At 49.8% G+C, this 18,005-nt stretch overlaps 1 protein-coding gene across 2 annotated transcripts in view; it reads right to left on the bottom strand.

The window, feature by feature from the left end:
* The window catches only part of COL6A2 (collagen type VI alpha 2 chain), a 28,290-nt gene that overhangs the window by 9,784 nt on the left and 501 nt on the right, over positions 1-18,005 (bottom strand). For both annotated transcript variants that reach the window (XM_005515268.4, XM_005515269.4), the window contains exons 2-26: positions 13,797-13,931; positions 12,261-12,859; positions 11,665-11,685; positions 10,889-10,954; positions 10,300-10,353; positions 10,144-10,188; positions 9,931-9,957; positions 9,633-9,659; positions 9,490-9,534; positions 8,201-8,254; positions 7,762-7,824; positions 7,448-7,510; positions 6,311-6,400; positions 5,398-5,460; positions 4,932-4,994; positions 4,733-4,795; positions 4,117-4,179; positions 3,653-3,703; positions 2,785-2,820; positions 2,359-2,421; positions 2,060-2,122; positions 1,733-1,768; positions 1,470-1,515; positions 755-907; positions 48-500 (exon numbers count right to left, since the gene is read on the bottom strand). In XM_005515268.4, coding sequence (XP_005515325.1) covers positions 48-500; positions 755-907; positions 1,470-1,515; positions 1,733-1,768; positions 2,060-2,122; positions 2,359-2,421; positions 2,785-2,820; positions 3,653-3,703; positions 4,117-4,179; positions 4,733-4,795; positions 4,932-4,994; positions 5,398-5,460; positions 6,311-6,400; positions 7,448-7,510; positions 7,762-7,824; positions 8,201-8,254; positions 9,490-9,534; positions 9,633-9,659; positions 9,931-9,957; positions 10,144-10,188; positions 10,300-10,353; positions 10,889-10,954; positions 11,665-11,685; positions 12,261-12,859; positions 13,797-13,902 — 2,413 coding nt within the window. In that variant the 5' untranslated portion in view covers positions 13,903-13,931. The remainder of the gene's footprint in view (positions 1-47; positions 501-754; positions 908-1,469; positions 1,516-1,732; positions 1,769-2,059; positions 2,123-2,358; positions 2,422-2,784; positions 2,821-3,652; positions 3,704-4,116; positions 4,180-4,732; positions 4,796-4,931; positions 4,995-5,397; positions 5,461-6,310; positions 6,401-7,447; positions 7,511-7,761; positions 7,825-8,200; positions 8,255-9,489; positions 9,535-9,632; positions 9,660-9,930; positions 9,958-10,143; positions 10,189-10,299; positions 10,354-10,888; positions 10,955-11,664; positions 11,686-12,260; positions 12,860-13,796; positions 13,932-18,005) is intronic.

Below are 18,005 nucleotides of genomic sequence, written 5' to 3'. Positions count from 1 at the left end.
GTGAAAACTCCAGTTCCAGTAAGAACTGTGTGAGGACAGGTACAGACCTGGGCAGAGCACGTCCTCCATCTTGTCAATGAATTCCTCTGCCACCAGGTCTGAGAAGAGCCTCATCTTCTGGACTCGCTGGGGTTCATTGCAGGCAATGGAGACCAGGGTCTCACTCTGTTCTGGCTGATCAAACATGTCTCCAATGCCAATGGTGTTGACGACCACGTCTCTACCGCACAGAGCCCCTAGGTTCTTGTCGTCATCCCGGGGGTCGTAGCGCCCATCTGTGATTACCACAGCAAACACTTGGGCTTTCTCTCGCCTGCTTTCCTTGATGAGCTTGTTGTAGGCAAACTGAAGGGCAGATGGCGTCCAGGTGCCTCCAGCGATCCACTCCAGGCGCTTCACTGCTTCCTTGAAGCTTGACAGCGAATCAATGCGCTCATCATCAAGCTTGATGGCTTCAAATGTCCCCTCATGACTGTACTGCACCACCCCAACACGGGCACCTGCCAATGAAGTGTCACGTTACTTGGCTTTGCATGCTCAGTGGAAAGCAGAGAAAGTCAGCAAACTCTTGTATCTGCAAAGACCTGTCTGATTGGCCTACAAAGGGTGGAAGGGGGAAAAGCAGAAACTCCTGCAAAAATGTTGGACAGATGGATTGCAGACCAGAACAGCTACAGACAAAGCATGGCAGCTGGAAAGATCCAAGAACCTTTTCTTTTCCCCATGCCCTGCTCAGTTCTCACACAATCCAGACCTGTCTGTGACTTGGGATCTTTGGCAATGGAGCCCAGCCGGCTGACCACGTTGACAACAAAATTTTTCTCCAGGGTGAAGTTGGTGTAGCCAATACTCTCCGAGCTGTCTATGACGAACATGATGTCCAGGGCACCACAGCGCTTCTCACAGTCTGGGGAGAGGGACGGAAGGAGGAAAACACAAAGGTCAGTGATGGTGGGAACGAGAGCCATCAGGACAGAAGAAGTCAGTTAGCATCACACCAAGCATCCACAGGGCTCGTGGTGCTGCCTACAGCCAGCAGCATACAGAGGATTTTACATGCATTCTTCTGTCAAGGTATATGGGAAGAAATCTTTTTAATCTTGCTGTGTAATGCACACTGACCTATCATCTGGACCATGCAACTCTCTACTACAGCTCACTGCTTCTGTGATGGGAGAGTTAAATTTTGGGAGGTGAGACAGGCTGCCCTTGTCTCACCACCACACTCAGTGGTGGGCTGGGACTGGGATGACCAGGGAAGGACTTCCCGTGGTGTCTCCTCTGCAGGGTGCAGTGCTGTGCAGAGCAGCAAGGAGCCCACCATGATGGTGGCTCGGTGCAAAGGGCAGCTCATGGGGCAGAGCTCCCTTGAGGGAGCTCCTGAAGAAGGAGGCAGCCTCTGATGACTCCCTTTTCTCATCGCTCGAGTGGTCGTTCCCTTCCCTGGGGAAAGACATTGGTCTGCTCACCACAGCATCCGCACGTCTCTCGCACGTAGGTCATCACGTCACAGTCCTGTCAAATAAGGGGTGCAGGGTGAGTGCCTCCCTCCTCATATACAGCATCCATCCCCTCAGCAGCCCCCTCCCCTCTTTCCTTGGCTCCCATGGGAAGCTACAGGCCACATCTGTGGGGCAGTGACAGGACCTGATGCCCTGTTTTGTTCTCAGGCTGTGCATGGCAAAGCCACGATAGCCCCAGGAGGACACGGTTGCAAAGCAGAGCTACTTACAGTCAGGCCAGGGTCTCCTGGTGGGCCAGGGGTCCCCTGTAAAGAAAAGCACAGGGATTTCAGGCACAGTTTTCCCATGAGTTCTCTTTTTAGGAATGAGAATGTCAGAGCCACCAAAAACGTGGCTTTTTGCAGGAATCTGCCATGAGAAGGGTAGGAAAGCCTCGCTGGGAGCCAGCAGACTCGTCTGGTAGCTGGTGTCCCCTCAAGCAAGCCCTGCTGCAGGGAGACCTACTGGGGTCCTCTGGGCTTCAGAGCATCAAGGAGAAGTGAGGAGGAGCAGGGGAAGCTGCAGCAGCTCTCAGGCACAAAGACACGGTACTGTACCTCAGGGCCTGGTTCACCAGTTGGACCGCGAGGTCCAGGCTCACCTCCTGGGCCAGGATCACCCTGGGGAGGAAGCAAAGAAGGGTCAAATATTTCTCAGCGATGCAGCCGCTGCTGTTGAGGGCTCCTCCTGACTCCCCCATCAGGCACAGCTTTATGATGGACAGTCACCAGCCTGCCACAGCTGAGCTTGGGGACATGGGGCAGGCAGGAGAGTGAGCAGTGCTATACCCAGCACAGCTGACAGAGTTGTGGGAGGGGGACACTGACCCTGCAGGCAGTACGGGAAATCTGCTTACCGGTTCCCCCTTCTCTCCTTTGGTTCCTTGCGCGCCTTTTGGTCCAAGCTCACCTCTTCCTCCCTGATCAAAGGAAGGAGAAAGAGATGCAGCATGGAACACATCTGGATGTGCTCAGGCAAAGGCACTTACTGCTATGAGGCCATCAAAAACAGGCGCCTGCCTGGCCTGGAGAGCACCCTCCAAAACAGCAGCTCAGTGCAGAGCAAATAAACAGTGTTTACATAGGCATTAACTAAGAATAAAGAAGTTTTGCAAAGCTTATTTCAGATGGTTTCAAGAGGAGATGGGCTCAGGAGATCCACCCAGGCTCCGTTGCTGCGGGAACAGCCAGGACAGTTGCCGGCAGGACAGGCTCCTTGGCCACGCAACTGCTCAGCATTTCAGTCAGTACAAAAAACAGTTGATGGAAACAAACACACTCACCTTGGGTCCCGGCTGTCCCTTCTCACCCTTGTCACCCTGCAAAGGGAGAGGAGGGAGAGGTCAGCACCCAGCCGGTACCAGCCCCCACCAGGCACACACATATCTGAAGTTTGCAGTGAGGAGCACGAAGCTGAACAGCAAATGTATCTTCAGCCCCACTGAGGCTGGGGTCCCCAGCACCGCTGCCATGAGGCTGATGGAGCTGTGGACAAGTTCAGTTCTGGTGTTCAGCCACCCAACTCCCTGCCTTTGGGGGCTTAATGCTTTTGAAAGAAAGTTAGAGCTCAGTTAATGCAGTAAATGACTGAGATTACGATTTCAAATGTATTAGTTATTCTTATATGTGAGTCTTGATCTCTTTTAAACTCTTCTGTCTTTTCCTTATTCATGGCTTCATGTCTTAAATGTGATTTGAAGAGCCTTTCTTCAGCTTGAAGGATCAAGCTGAGGAAGGAGAAAAGTATTGCACAGCACAATGTGTACTCTGCAAGAAGGCTATGTCAACAGATTTTGAGATTTGTCTATGATACATGTGTGATTAAAACTTTGGTTGAATTCTATATAGTCTTTCACCTTCCTCCTACTCTACTTACTTCTGAGAATAAGATTGTTTTTCAGAATTTAATGCTTATAGACCAAATCCTTATATTTCATCATAAAATTGTGCTTTTAGCAAACTCATGCAGCTTCACAGGGGGCTTTTTAATCTACATTCCCTTACTTTTTTTCCCCCATTGCTTGTAATTTGACCCTTAAAATTTTTCTTCCTCCTTCCCTCTTCTCCCAGGCTGCTCAGCTCCAACAGCAACCTCCACCGAAACAGATTTCCTCGCAGCATGTACGTCTGCACTGGACAAGGCATACGTACCTGTGGTCCTCTGGGTCCAGGGTAGCTAAAGCCAGGTCTGCCTCTGTCACCCTTTGTTAGAAAAAAAAATGACCCATTAGAAACCAAACCCAGCCTTTCTGACCTGGTGATGACAGCAACAGTCAGAGCCATCTTCATCCCCTCTTGGGGTGAGACACCATCAGGGGCTAGACTTCTGCAGCTGGCCCTGAAACATCAGGAGTGGCTGAGTCTTGGGGATGTGTCATGCCAGGGACGCCCCTGAATCTGTGCAGGGTAAGGGGTGTAATCACAGCTGCCTTGGCCAGAGCAAGACTTGCATCTCTGCCCTATAGGAAGGCTCAGGCTTGAGCCATTCAGTTTCTGAGGCACTCAAGTTTTGCAGTGGAAACTGCCTTTTTTTTTTTTTAGGGAAAAAAAAAAAAAGACAAGAAAGAGCACACAAAAGTACCCTTGCAAATGCAGGCTGCATTCAGGGACTTTACCTTTGGTCCTGGTGGTCCAGCATCACCTCTTGGGCCCAAGTCACCAGGGTCTCCACGTGATCCCTGCAGGACAGTGTTGGAAAGAGCAGAGGGAGCGTGTGAGGATGTTCCCTGGGGCTCTCTGGCCATGCAGAGGACTGTGCTGGAGAAACCAGCTCTTGAGACAATGGTGCAAGACCATCTCCCCTCCCGATGAGGTTACTGTGACAGTGACTGCTTCAGCACTTGGTTTCCTGCACCCCATGGAGCCACATAGATGTCACAGCATTACTGACACGATGGGATGCTGAACTAACCACAGACTTGGGATAAATGGGCACTTGGGGAGCCCCATCTTTCTGCACCCCATGACCTGCTCTGATATGGTCCCTTCCACATTGTCACGGCAACACCTGGGTCTGGGAGTGATGGAGAAGCAGGGACTCTTGGGTCCTGCAATTTCTCTTTGCCCTGGGAAGGGTTAGTCAGGGGCCATTGGGCTAATTTTTTTAGCCTCCCTGAGAAAAGGTCAGGCAGGCCCCCCTCGAGAAGGACAGTGCAGCCAGCTTACATCAGTAGGGCAAGCTTTCACTGCAGAGGGAGAACAAGGTCACACAGATGCCTCAGGATGACTTACTGTGTTGCCTGGCTCTCCAACAGCACCTGAAGGGCCTCGGGGTCCTGGCAGCCCTTGGTCTCCCTGCAAAGCAAAGCAAGAACATCCAGAGGCAGGTGCAGGCAGGTGTGAATGAAGAGGAAAGCTGGGTGCGCTGCTCCAGATGGTGGCAGTGCTTTCCGTCCCTCCTGGTTGTCACCAACCCCTGCTTTGTGCTTACCCTTGCTCCTTTGCTTCCAACCTCACCGGGCAGGCCACGAGGACCCTCTGGACCAGGATCTCCCTGTGAGGAGAGTAAAGATATTCCTCGTCAGAGATATCTCCAGTGCTGTCAGTGTGCATGGCAGTGCTCCTTGGAGTGAGGAGGCATGCTGATGTTCTCAGGTCTGGTGTTTCTTGTCTTGAAACAGTGCCAGGGCAGCACGTCCTCTGAACATGTCTCTTAGCCTTGAGCTTTGCTGCCATTCACCCCTCTCTGGATCAAGCCCTGGAAGAGGAAGCTGTGCCTGCTACCACCACAGCAAGCAGTGGGCACAGTGGGACCAGAGCCCATGCAGAGCCCACTGGGATCCACAATGCCCAGTTCTGGTGTTAGACACTTCATGGCTGTGCAGTAACACATCACACACACCAGTCCTGTGCATCTTAGGCTCATTTGCACTGGTCTAGGCAGTTGCTTTACTCACCATTTCTCCCTTAGCTCCAGGAGTGCCTTTGCTGCCTTTCGTCCCTGGATCTCCACGTCGACCCTTGGCAGACACAGAAAGTCACATAAACAGGATGCAAAGATGGATGATACCTGAACAGTGACAGCTGGTTGCCCTGCCTTCTCCCTCCTGGCCTAAGAGATGTCTTCTTGCCCCTTTAACAAGCATGTGCCTGGCAGCAGGGATGCCCATGCTGGCACTGCTTGGGGGATCTTGCTTTTGCCTTTTGGGAAACCACAGCTAGACTATTCTTCCAGGAGGGTGGTCACTGCAGTGACCACTAACACTCGTGGTTCATTCCCTCAGGGTTAAAGACTCTGCTGTACTTCAGGCTCATCTGGCCTTGCTCCCCCCACTAGATCTCACACAAGGACACAAGACAGCTGGGCTCCAGCCTCTTGGTGCTGATAGAACTGTGCTGCAGTATCCTACTAGGGAACATCACCTCCAACCCACTCCCCAAATTTTGCAGTGCCCTACCACATTAACTTGGATCTGTGTGGCACAACCGATGTCATGATGCTGCCCTTTTCAGAGAGCTCTACCGTAATGGCCACTGGATCTCCACTCTGTGAGCTCCTGCAAGAGTCAGCATTGTGGAGAACTTGCTAGAGTACAACCAAAGGGTCCCTGGCATCCACAGAGGCATTTGTGGTTATGTGGGAATACAGGATGCTTCTCTCAGGAGAAATGGCTAACATCAGGCTTAGGATGATGGAAACACTGCTCTGTGAATATGGGGGAGATGAAGAGATCAACATCTGCACATCTTTTGGGATGCCGAAGGCAGGGCAGACAGGCTAAAATAAGGGAGATTCTCAGTGCTTGTCCATGAGATTGCATCAGGCTCCTGTGGTGTGCCCACTGTCCAGGGACCTATTCAGACACTTACAGGTTCTCCTTTGGGTCCAGGAGGTCCTGTTTCACCTTTTCTTCCCTTGCTTCCAGCAGGTCCTTGAGATCCAGGATTGCCTGGAAGACCCTTGGAAAAGAAAAAGAAGTGCAATTTGTTGGAAGAGAGGTCAAGGTACACATACACACACCTCTTGTCCCATGTCAAGCCCTTCACCCTTGAACAGAGGTCTGTATGAGCACACAACTTATGTTTCCACACACCCACCATACCTATATGTCAAAGCTATGTGCACAGGCTCCAGCCTTGGAGCAGTGTAATGCTGTGTCACTTTTCCTCCACCAACCAGTGAAAAGGCTTGTCAGCTCTTCCTTGCAGCATCTATTCAGCCCTAACTAAAGCCAGAGGGCTATTTCAGCCTTCTCCACTATCTCTGAAGTAACTGGCCATCAGCATAGCAACCCCTTTGGCTATAAGGTCAAGTGCAGTGAGCAAAGCCAGTGTTAGATCCCTGAGCAATTAATTGTTGAAGTCTACTTACATGGAAAAAAACAACGAAACAAACAAAAAACCCACAAAACAAGCAAACAAAAACCCATAAACAAATAAAAATCCACAAAACAAAACAAAAACCAAAACAACAAAAAAAACCACCCAAACAACAACAACAAAAGAAACAGCCTGCAAGTGCTGGCACTGCCACAAACACTAAGCAAGTCTTGAGACTGTGGACAAACAGGGCCTTTCTACTCAGGAAGAAGATGGGAAGACAGTGAAAGTGCAATGGATTGCCTAGAAAGGTAAATCCTCCTAAGTCTGTTTTGCCTGCTGTTCTCTGCTCTGGACAAATGCTCGAAACCCATTCTCGTTTTGCTGTGGACAGCTGCAGAGATGTTGCACTGGCGCCTCTCCTGTTGCCCACATGACGTTTCCCACTGTACTGGTGGGGACATGCGTGGTGGGAGACCTCACTTGGCCACCCAGGAGATTGTGCTTTCTCCATGCAAGTGGACCAATTTGCAGAATCAACCAGGATGCACCAACCAGCATGCCCTGGCAAGCAATCACTGTGCTGCAGCTGTGCTGTGACCAGCAGTTGATATGACTCTGGCTCCACACCATGTGGAACAGACCCTAGTAAGACACTTGAGACATCCGAACACTGCATGAGCCTACCGGGCTTCCTTTTTCTCCTGGAGGTCCCGGGGGTCCGCTGCGACCAGGTCGGCCAGGATCGCCCTGAAATAGCCAGAGAGCAATGGTTATTGCCTGTATCATTAGCATGTTGCTGTGCACTGCTGGTGGGCACCACAAGGAGCCCAAGGAACAGGGCCAGACAGGATCATCCCTCAGCTCCTGTGTCTGCTGATGGGACTCAGAGCCCAGGCAAAGAGGGTTTATCGGGTCCACAAGCAGTGAAGTATTTAAGAGCAAATACAGGCAATGGTTGCCTCTGCCCTCACTCTGCTTGCTGTTCAGAGTGCTTGTACCTTTATGCCTTCATCTCCTCTTTCACCTTGGTCTCCTGCATCTCCTGGGTAGCCATCAGGGCCCTATGGAGGGAAAGGACAAAGAACACATTTTGCAGTGGCAACAATATGTGCTTTCCCTGTAGAATATATCAGCTGGCCTAGAAAGTTGCTCTAGAGACAAAAATAGTTTTTGCTTGTTGCTAGTGTTGATGAAAGGAGCAGCTCCTCCTCTCTGTGTGGAGGGGAGGGATGCTGGGGAATCCCAGCCTATTTGCCCATGGAAAGGAGGCACAAAAAAAATCAAGCTGTGGTCCCCATTCCAGGAATCCCAGGCCTGTGGTCAGGTCATGCAATTGGTCAGGAAATGGGCCAGTAACCTCTCATTGACCATTTTTCTACACGTGCAACTCATTCGGTAGCTACACAACTGATGTGCTGAATGAAAAAGTGTTCCTACCTTGTCACCAGGGTCTCCCTTGCAGCCTGGTGGTCCAATTCTCCCCAGCTTGCCCTGGAGATTGCATTCAAAAGAAAAAAAAAAAAAAAAGAAAAAGAGAAGCTGCAGGTGTCCAAAGAGAAAATATAGCTTTTCTTGTTAATAGTTTTTAATTTTTAAAATCATCTGCTGAACGTACCTGTCATCAGCTAGAGAATAAATAGCAAGTATATTCTTAAACAGGAGTGTGGTGTGCAGAGACAAATGGAGGAGGAGAAAATAGTCTAAAAGCCCTGAGTAGCAACATGGGTGTTGGTGGGAATTCAAGAATGCTCATGCCTCACACATGCCCTGAGTGATGGACATGTCCCTTGAGACTGGATTTGGAGGTCACTCATGTTCATGGTTGTGCGGGTCCTTCGTTGTGCCTCGCACATCAAAGCAGTCAGGTTCACAGGACCCACAGCTGCCTGACAGTTGCTGTGAAAGCAGTGTCTGCCTTGCTCTGCACCCCAAAATGGCTTTTCTGACAGTACTTAGACAGCTCATCCCAGCTAGAAAGTGGGGGGGACTGAAGGACTTCTGTGTTTTAGAGCTTCAGCAGGCGTTTGAGGGGTGGGAAGAAGAACTGGTATTATCTCACAGATGTACTTGGCTGGGTACACGAGAAGGCGCAGAGCAAAACCAGTGTGTGCTGGCCAGTGGACAAATCCAGCTGAAATAATCTCAAACTAGGCTATCCCGCTGCGGTACCTCTGCAGGGCACGCAGATCTGAGGGAGGTCATGGCCCTCTATGCTCACCACACAGGGAACAGAGGATTTCAGGGACTTCGTTACAAGGTACTTGAACCTGGATTTGGGGCTTTAGTATTAAGAACAAGCAGAGGCTTAGAGATGAAATTTCAGACTCTGTGACGAACTGCCTTGAAAACCTAATTTCTGCAAAACTCTGTGTACATGTCCTGTAGGGGTCACTAACACTCAAGATAAGATATCTACACTCAGGTGATCTGATATGGCCACATCACCTCCTGCAGCAGGAGCACAGCCCAGGTTATAAATCTCATTCCTAAGGAGAGCTTGCTGACGAAGGGATAGCTCTTCTGTGACTTGAATTAACTCATCTCCAGCTAGCTCACGTGTTTCTACAGGACATGCAGAATAATGAGCAAATAAGTTCACAGAAACGTCAGTCAGAACAAAAAGCTGGAGTGTAGGATGAGATAAACAGAACAACCTGTGGGGACAAGGTGGGATAAAGAAGTGAAAGAACAGGAGCAACGTTATGGAGTGCTCCCAGTGCTGTTACCTTCTGTCCATCGGTGCCGTTCCTGCCTTCCAAGCCAGGGGCACCCTGGAATCAAGGGGAAAAAAAAGAGAGGGATCAGCGATCTGTCAACACACATTTTGGTAGCTGGAACACCATGCAAGATAGAAAATGTCCTTTCTTACCCTCCGTCCATCGGATCCAATCTCGCCCTGGAGGAAGAAGAGGACAAGAATCAGCATCTCTGCCTACATCCCACCCATTTATATAGTGAAAACATCACCACTTCGCAAGACTGTGAACAATGCCTGAATGAGACAAGCTTTGGGATGCTTCTGGAGATCCCTCCACAAGTTCCCAATTACATATTAAATAGGGTAGTTATTCTCCCCATTACCGCTAAACTCTCGTTTTTTGTAACAGAAAGGTGTCCTTCTGACCCTCCAAGTACCCAGACCTGCCATGTGGTCTCTTCTTTCTCACCTTCTCTCCTTTCAGTCCTGGGACACCCTAGACAAAAAGCAAAGAAGAAAAAGCCTGTGTTAGTGCCTGGGGATCAGCAGAAGTGGAGCGGGGGGGAAGCGCTGGTGGTCTCCAGTGGGAAACAGGCAGGTGAGAGGGGAAAGCGGCACTCCCCCTGCTTTACCAAAAATTAATGAATGCCAAGAGCTCCATCACCGGCTATGGGATTCTTACCTTGGGACCAGGGTATCCGATTGGACCTTCGATACCTGGGTCACCCTTAAGGGAAGAAGACACGGAGAGTTAGCTGGAGCGTGGCAGAGATGCGGCCCCAGCCAAGGCAGGGACAGCACCACTGGCTGCAGCGCTGGGGGACTTTCCACAACTCACCTGTCGTCCCTTCAGCCCAGGGGAGCCTGGCTCACCCATGTTCCCCTTTGCACCCTAAGGAAAGAGAAAAAAAATATATAAGTCTAGGTTTGGTGCTGTGAGAAAATGGCAATTTCTAGGAGCAGGAGATTCACTGAAGCTGCTCCTACAGAGCTTGGTACAGCATGCTGGTGCAACAGGGCCTGCTTTTCTCTGGGAAAGCTGGGGAAAGGCTGTATGGGGAGGTGAGCACACGGAGCTGGGGGCAGGAGAATAGGACACCCTGCACACGTGAGAGCTCTGCTCTTGAGACAGACAGACAACTGCTGCCTCACGCCAGTTGTGCTCAGGTGTTGAAGGTGCCAGCTGTGGGTGGCACGGCTGATGCTCGGATGTCTCTCTGCACTGCTGTCAATGCATCAGCCTCAGCATGGATGAGAGGAGACACCAGTGCTGGCTGTGTGTTCCAGCACGGCAGCCTCCGAAAGCCATGGCAGATGCTGGGGAGTTATTTTCCCACCTGCTGCAGCTGAGGTGGGGTCTAGGGCATCCTGCGGTGTCTGTGGCAGGCACGGGTATTATTCTCCTCTCACAGGTTAGGGAGACTCACCTTCTGCCCTCGGTATCCCTTGAGACCAGGTGGACCTGCAATCTCCAGGCAGCTCAGCTTGTAGCACTGAAACACAGATTAAGCAAGAGGTGTCAGCACTGCCGGCTGCTCCACGTGCTGGGCCAATGTGCACCTGAAGCTCAGCTCTGCACCATGGCTCTCCACACACCTCTCCACAGCACCACAGTGCTAAAAACTGCTATGGCTCCAGCTGGATCAGAGTTGAGGCAGCAACAAACATGCAGAAAAGTGCTGCCCGTAAATTAAAAGCAGAAACTTGCCACAAGCACATTCATTATGGTTTGGCTCTGGGCCCAAACTGAAAGAACAGGACTGCTAAGTGTTGGGCAAGATGGTGTGGGCTTGTTCTTCTGGGGCCATCAGGGGATGTGCATGCCCTTTGGAGCATCACTCTGCACACTTCTCCCTACAGATACCAAACCCCGTTCATGTGATACCAGCAGGGCAGGAGCTGCAGCTTGCGGAGCACCTACAAAACATGCTTCCAAAGTGATAAAATGGATCTGTTCAATAGACCTGAATTAATTGTAGGTGAGGGTGAGGCAGAAAGTGAAGAGCCCAGTATGCCATTTTAACAACCGGGTAAGGGGATGGATGCCCAGGCTCTGCACTGATCCACAGGTGGGCATAGCCCCATCCCACACATCTTGCTACAAAATCTGCCCTGCTACCTCAGGGTGCAAGCTGGTCTTCTCTAAGTGGAGCAATTCAAACCTGTGTTATGTGGCAATGGCGTAAAGGTGCTGCTCACTCACCTCTCCGTAGGCTTCATGTTTCTGCAAAGGAGAAAACATGATGAACAGAATCAGTTAAGGTGGTTGGTCCCAAGAAAAAAACAGCATCACACCCGTGGAGGTGCGTGTGATGGAAAGGGAAAGGAGGTGCTAAAGGTCCCATGGCTTTAAAGACATCCTCAGCAGAGTCCCCAGTTAACAGCGTCTCACAGGTGGGGCCTCAAGGACCATGAGCACATCTTGGTGCTGCAGACTCTTCCATGCACCCCTGGACGAGGGTCAGGCTGGGGCACAGGTTTGGCTTTGAGCAAGAGCCAGGACTAGGGTGGCAGCCTGCCCAGACATGCCAGGGAAGAGAGGCATGAATCAAGGAGTCCAGGTTAAGAATCTAATCAAAGAAATCAGAGATGCTCAAGACTTCATTTGGCCCATAAGTGCTGAAAGGACATAGAAAAGGAACAGAAACAAAATGGAACCTTTCCTCTGCTAGATGTGCTCTCTAGAGCCCTGCCAAAACCCACCACAGGGCTGCTCAGAAAACACCCCCCCATCCATGTATGTGCTGCTTCTCTTGTCCCCCACATTGTGCTCCTTGCACCTCAGGCAGCACTCCATACCATAGCTTGGATTATCTTGTCGATGGTGTTCACGTCGATTTCCAGGGTGTCCTTCTGTGTGATGGCGTAGTTGTTGCGGTACAGCTCATGGGGCAGGTTGGCGATCTCCCGCAGTCCCTGCTCATAGATGTTCTCGCTGGGAGCCACTGCGAAGAGCTTGATCCCCATGTCTCGTGCTCTTTCAGCCTGCACCTTCATCCCCCCGCAGGGGCTGCCAGTGACATGGCCATCGGTGATGACCACCGCAAAGTTCACACCCGTGGCCATCTGGGTCTGGATCTGCTCTGTCATATTGGAGATAGCACAGTCCGTGAAGGTGCCCCGGCCAAGGTAGTTAATGGCAGACAGCCTAGGGAGGTATATGTCTTTGCTGCTCGTTAAAGGGCTGTAAACTTCCACCACATCTGAGTAATGAAGTCCGCCAAACTGCCACGTGATGTAGACTTGGTTCTGGTATAGCTCGCTCTCCAGTTTATCAATGAACACAGGGATGAACCGCTTTATTTGATCCACGAGGCTCTGGATAGGCACAGTCTGCAGAGCAATGCTCTCCGAGGTGTCAATGATGAAGTACACATTGATGGGGCAGTTCCTCTTTTCTGCACAGAGACAATTATTCAGACAATGTCAGAGCACTTCATGCACTGCTGCACCCCCTTTACTGCCTCCCAGAAACCTGGGAGGGGTTTCTGGACCAAAACAGCACATAGAGTTGTGAAGAGAGCAAACCACAGCATGAGCTCAAGGTTCAGCTTCCTGCAAGGATGTTGCAGCTCTTACTTAATCAGGAGTTATTAATATAAAGACATCCAACTGCTTTGGAGGAGGTGAGGAAACTGAGGACCAAGTGACAGGTTTGAATGACGGAGAGCAAGGGTATGAATTTTCCTTTCTTGCACTAAATGAATGCCCTGCCTGCCAGGCTGCTGGTTGCTCCCTGATTTATATACATTTTCAAAAAGGTCATACCCAAGTGCAATATTGGAAAACACACAAGTCCCACCTAGCTCTGGCAGTAACATCTGTGATCAGGTCAGACAACCCTGCAGTGTCCAGGACTCAAAAAGCCTAAGATCTGCTCACTATTGAGTCAATATTGAATTTTTTTTTTTTTTTTTTTTAGTTTTTGTAAAAGTCAGGCTGGACACATAAATCACCTCCTCCACACTGCAACTGAAAAGCCCTGAAACTGTCAAATTCAAAATGGGCTATTCACTGCCATCAGATACAGAGCTGGGCTCTGGAGACCGATGGGTATTTATTACTGCACCAGCTGGGAGAAGCCACCACTGGCAGACCCCAGCACTTGCATCTCTACCTCCCTGCCCTCCAGTGCAAACGCAGAAGTGGGAATTTTGGTGGAGGAAGGTGTTCCCTACAGATGGATCGCTGCCCCAGGGGTGCAAAGGGACAGGAGAGGTGTCATGGGACACTGTTGGTTCTGTGTGAGCAGGCTCTATGACTGTGCATGGCCACTGCTTTCAGTGAAAATGCTGCCTACAAAGGAGAGGGACACACAAGTTATCTGGTTAATACCTGTACAGGAGGTAGGACTGACATCTCCAGGATCCCCATCAAACTGAGCATGGAGAGGAACTAGAGCCACACAAAGGAGAGTGGAAAAAAAGGCTTCCCGGAACATCTCAGCAGTTCCTCTGGATATTTAGATGCCTGTGGGAAAACACAAGTTACAGGTTAAGCATGATATACACCCTCCTAGCTGTTCTGGGAAGATATAAAGCCAGACAATGCTCCTTGTAAACCTGCTGTATGGAAAACCTGACCTTCAACACCATGATGTGTCACTAGTGTAGATTTTTACATTGACTTGAAAGCTAAGCAATTAAAATATTTCTTTTGTTGGAGTATCGACAAATGATTTAGAAGTACTTTAGCTTCTGTGTCAGTCTGAACACTTGAAGAAATGCACGTCTTTAGCATTCAACCCATCACTGGGCCTCTGAGGTCCAGCTGCACATGGGAGTATATTTTGTGTAGGGTTATCATAACTTAAGCAGCAGAGGAGTTAGAGATGTATTCTGGAAAGTTCTTGGGAATATATATTTATAAGCATTCAGGGGAATGCAGGCTTTGAAAGTATATTCACAGAAAAAAACCCCAAAGTGACATTTATCAGCGGCAAAGAATATGAAGGAAAAGGTGATGCTCGTCTTTATGTCTAGAGGACAATCGCACTAACCAACATGGCCCCTTGATGGCACACAGACAAAGTGGTAGTATAGACACTTTTTGGCTGGTTTTCAACACAATATAAACTAAGAAAGGTTATGTGTGACCTCTGTTAGGAAAAGAAGGCCTGAGTCTGGTCCACAAAGAGAGTTTCTTCCTTAAATGGCTTTTTAGGGTAGTTCTTGGAGAAGTTTAAGGCTTGAATGGACACTGAGAGTGCATTTGGTTGCATTGACAGTGCAGGCAGAGGGCAAGTTATTAATAGTAATGTAGCTGAGATGATGCCTTATTTGCAAGAGAAATAGCATTACTCGAAGAATAGAGACAGCCCAGCTCCCACAGCATCTCTCTAGAGACCTCTCTCCACATGGTGACCAGCTATTCCCTGGTGGGACACATCCCATTCCAGTTTACACTGCAAGGTGCAGCACACCACAGGGTTCTACAAATTGGCTTATGCTGGAAAGGCTGGTTCCTGTCAGAGCTGCCAATATCCTTACACCAGTGACAGCCTTCATCATTACTAAGGCTTTTGTATATGCTAACAAGCCCGACAGAGCCAGTGCTCAGGATGTTTTAGATAGAGGAAGGAGAAGCCCTTGTGCTCTTTGGAGATCTCCTGGGAGAAGGGAACAAGAGGTACAGAAATCCAAAATATTCCAGAGTACCAGCTTGAGGTGGTTCACACACTCATCTCAGCAAAGCCCTCTGACATCTCACATGGCTCCAGATCAGCACCCAAATGTCCCTACCAGGTAGTTCATGGGTCCATTTTTCTCCTCCAGCCCAGAGAGGCTGCACAGCTGTTTGCAAAGAGACCTGACTGTGGCCTCATGAAGTCCATGCATAGCTAAGTGCGGCTCAATTTTCACGGCACCACAGAGAACAGAAGAGGTATCGTAAGGATAAAATACTTATTTCAATGCTGAAGGGGCATTTTAGTTAAGATCCAAACTTCCTCCCTCTAGTCTTATTACAGGCCTCCCTCCTCTTGCTTGCCCTCCACAAAGCAGAGCTCCAGGAGATCCTGCTCTACTGTAGGACACAACAGCTTTGTGCATTCAGACAGCACCATTTTGGGGCCAGTCTTTCGTGATGGCTGAGGAAGCTGGAGACATCAGCTTTTGGAGAGGCTGGGAGCACTGGAGGCTTTGGCCAAGTGTGTGACTCACAGATCACCGAGTCCCGAGTTTAACCACCTCCCTCCCTCCCACTGTGTGTGTGTGGGTGGGAAAGGCGCCGTGCAGAAGAGCTGCTCTCCAGGCAGAGCTGCGAGCAGCAGTGAAACTGTGTGGACAACCAGGGCCAGCTCTGGCACAAGACCGTCCCTGCCTGCAGACCTCAGGGCCCTGGTCTGGGTCAACACAGGACCATGGCCTTTGCCTGTACACGAGCAGAAAAGTAAGGCGGAAAAGTGACAGCTGAAAACATCACATGAACTTCACTTCTTTGCGGTCCTGTTGCACACAGTCTCCGCTATTCCACTCTGTCTCCCTCAGAGGGGATCTCTGTGCCTCAAGCCACTTCTGCTCTACCAGCATCCCACCTGGTCATTAACAATGAATGGACACATAGCGGAGAGACCCTTCTCCCCACCTGATGGGCCTCCAAGGCTGGGGTGGGTGTCAGTGCCTTATTTAATCATCTTTGGAGCACTACCAGCTACTGTGATTCTATCCCAAATATCGTAACTTTTGATATTTTCCTTAAAGCTCCACCTCCTGCTGTGAAACACTAAAAAGGAAAACTCAGATTTCACCAGCAAAAGGGTGTTTTTCAGACTAATGTGTTTTCTGGATGTTGAAGACAATTTGTGAACACTGACAGTCCAGTAAACTAATGGAAAGAGAAAATTGGGAGCTGACTCATTACATTTGAATAATTGTGTCTGCCCATCCTGTTTGTTCTTGACCTTTCTCTGTCTGCAAGAGCAGGACCATGATATTGTAGGCATGAGGCCTTACAAGGATTCCTCTTGAAATATCCTTCACTCGGTATTGCTGAGTGATTCATCTTTCCCTATGAGATGCACACGAACAACACAACAACAGGGAATCCTGAGCAGTGGTTTTTGGGTCCTCTGAACAGATTTTGAGGGCACTGCCCCGCACCATCCTCCCTGCGTTAGGGTCTATGCTCCTGCTTAATGCCTCAGGTGCTCAGCAGAAAAATGCATGGTCTTCTTTGCTGCTGCCACACTCAGATCCCCAGGTGACCTGACTGTAACCCACATAATCGCAGAAGTATACGGTGTCATCTACAGAGAGCCCTGCAAAAATGGTGGTCTTGCAGAATAACCCGCGTTCCCTGCTTGTGGGTACCTCTTCCCACCCTGAGCTACTGAATTAAACATATTATGGCAAACAAATGACTTGCAATGACTATTTCAAATGTGCAAATTACAGTTGGTTTAGTTTGTAATGCACTAGAAAGGTCATCTCATGTGCCTGGTCAGGCAGAGGCATGGCTGTTTTGTCACACACATTGATATTTCCTAAGTTCCTCCTGGTGCACTGTATATTTCTCCTTCAATATCACAACACCTATTGCAGCTGAGCAAATTGTTCCCAAAGTCACAAAAACTCAGGTGCTCTGCTCTCTAAGCTAACTCTGCCCGCAAGCTCATTTAAAGCCACAAAAATTGTGTTACTCTTAAGAAAGGAGAATTATGCTAGCTATGCCTTATGCAGAACAAAGTTTGAAACTGCATTACTGGTCTGACATGGAACCAGTCCCAACTTTTTCCATGGCCATGCCCAATGGGCAGTACCTGTGGTGCCATCCACTAGTGCAGGCAGTACTTTACTCCACTCAAATGTTTGCTAAAGAAAATAAAGCCAGAAGGGAAAAAAGGTGTCCCATTTGGAATGAAAGCTCCTATAAATGCACCTCCTCTTTCTTGTTTGCATACCCAGGGTTTGCACATTCCCATGTGTAGGGAATTTCGGTATTTGTTGTAGTCACTGCCCAGATGTGCCCTGTCATTTTGGTCCCTGGGGACTCACCACCCAGGGGGAAGGTTTCCCTGGGGCTACAGGGATCCCAGCTCTTCTCCAGCTTTCCACCCGCCACCAGGCCACAGGACTGCTCCTGCCACCCAGGGCAGGGGATGCTGCAGCCGCCTGGAACTTCAGCTCTGCCTGCCAGAAACCCCCATTTCCAGCATCCTGCAGACCCCCTGCCACCAAAAAACTAGTTAGCCCAAGGGGGCAAGCGCAACATGCTGTTACCTCCCCAACAAAACAGAGGAGCTTGTGCTGATGAAACTCAGCATAACTGGGAGACACAAATCCCATGTTAGCCAGCCTAAACTGTATCTTCTGAATTTCAGAAAATCAAAGAGGTTTCATGTAGCAGCAGATCACAGCAGCACCACCGTGCTGCTGCAGTCCCTTCCCTCCCTTGTAGCGGGTGAACTCGGCTGTCTCAGGGAATAATTTGGTTCTACAGGTGTATCCCCCCAAACACTGCCAAGGGATTTTCTAGATCTCCGGCCCTGGCCAAAGGTAGCGTGTAGCTCACAATATCCTCAACCTGGGGAAAATAAAACACCAA

This window comes from Columba livia, chromosome 7 (assembly GCF_036013475.1).
Source record: "Columba livia isolate bColLiv1 breed racing homer chromosome 7, bColLiv1.pat.W.v2, whole genome shotgun sequence".
Taxonomy (NCBI): Eukaryota; Metazoa; Chordata; class Aves; order Columbiformes; family Columbidae; genus Columba; species Columba livia.
This window is presented reverse-complemented; position numbering and strand designations above follow the sequence as displayed.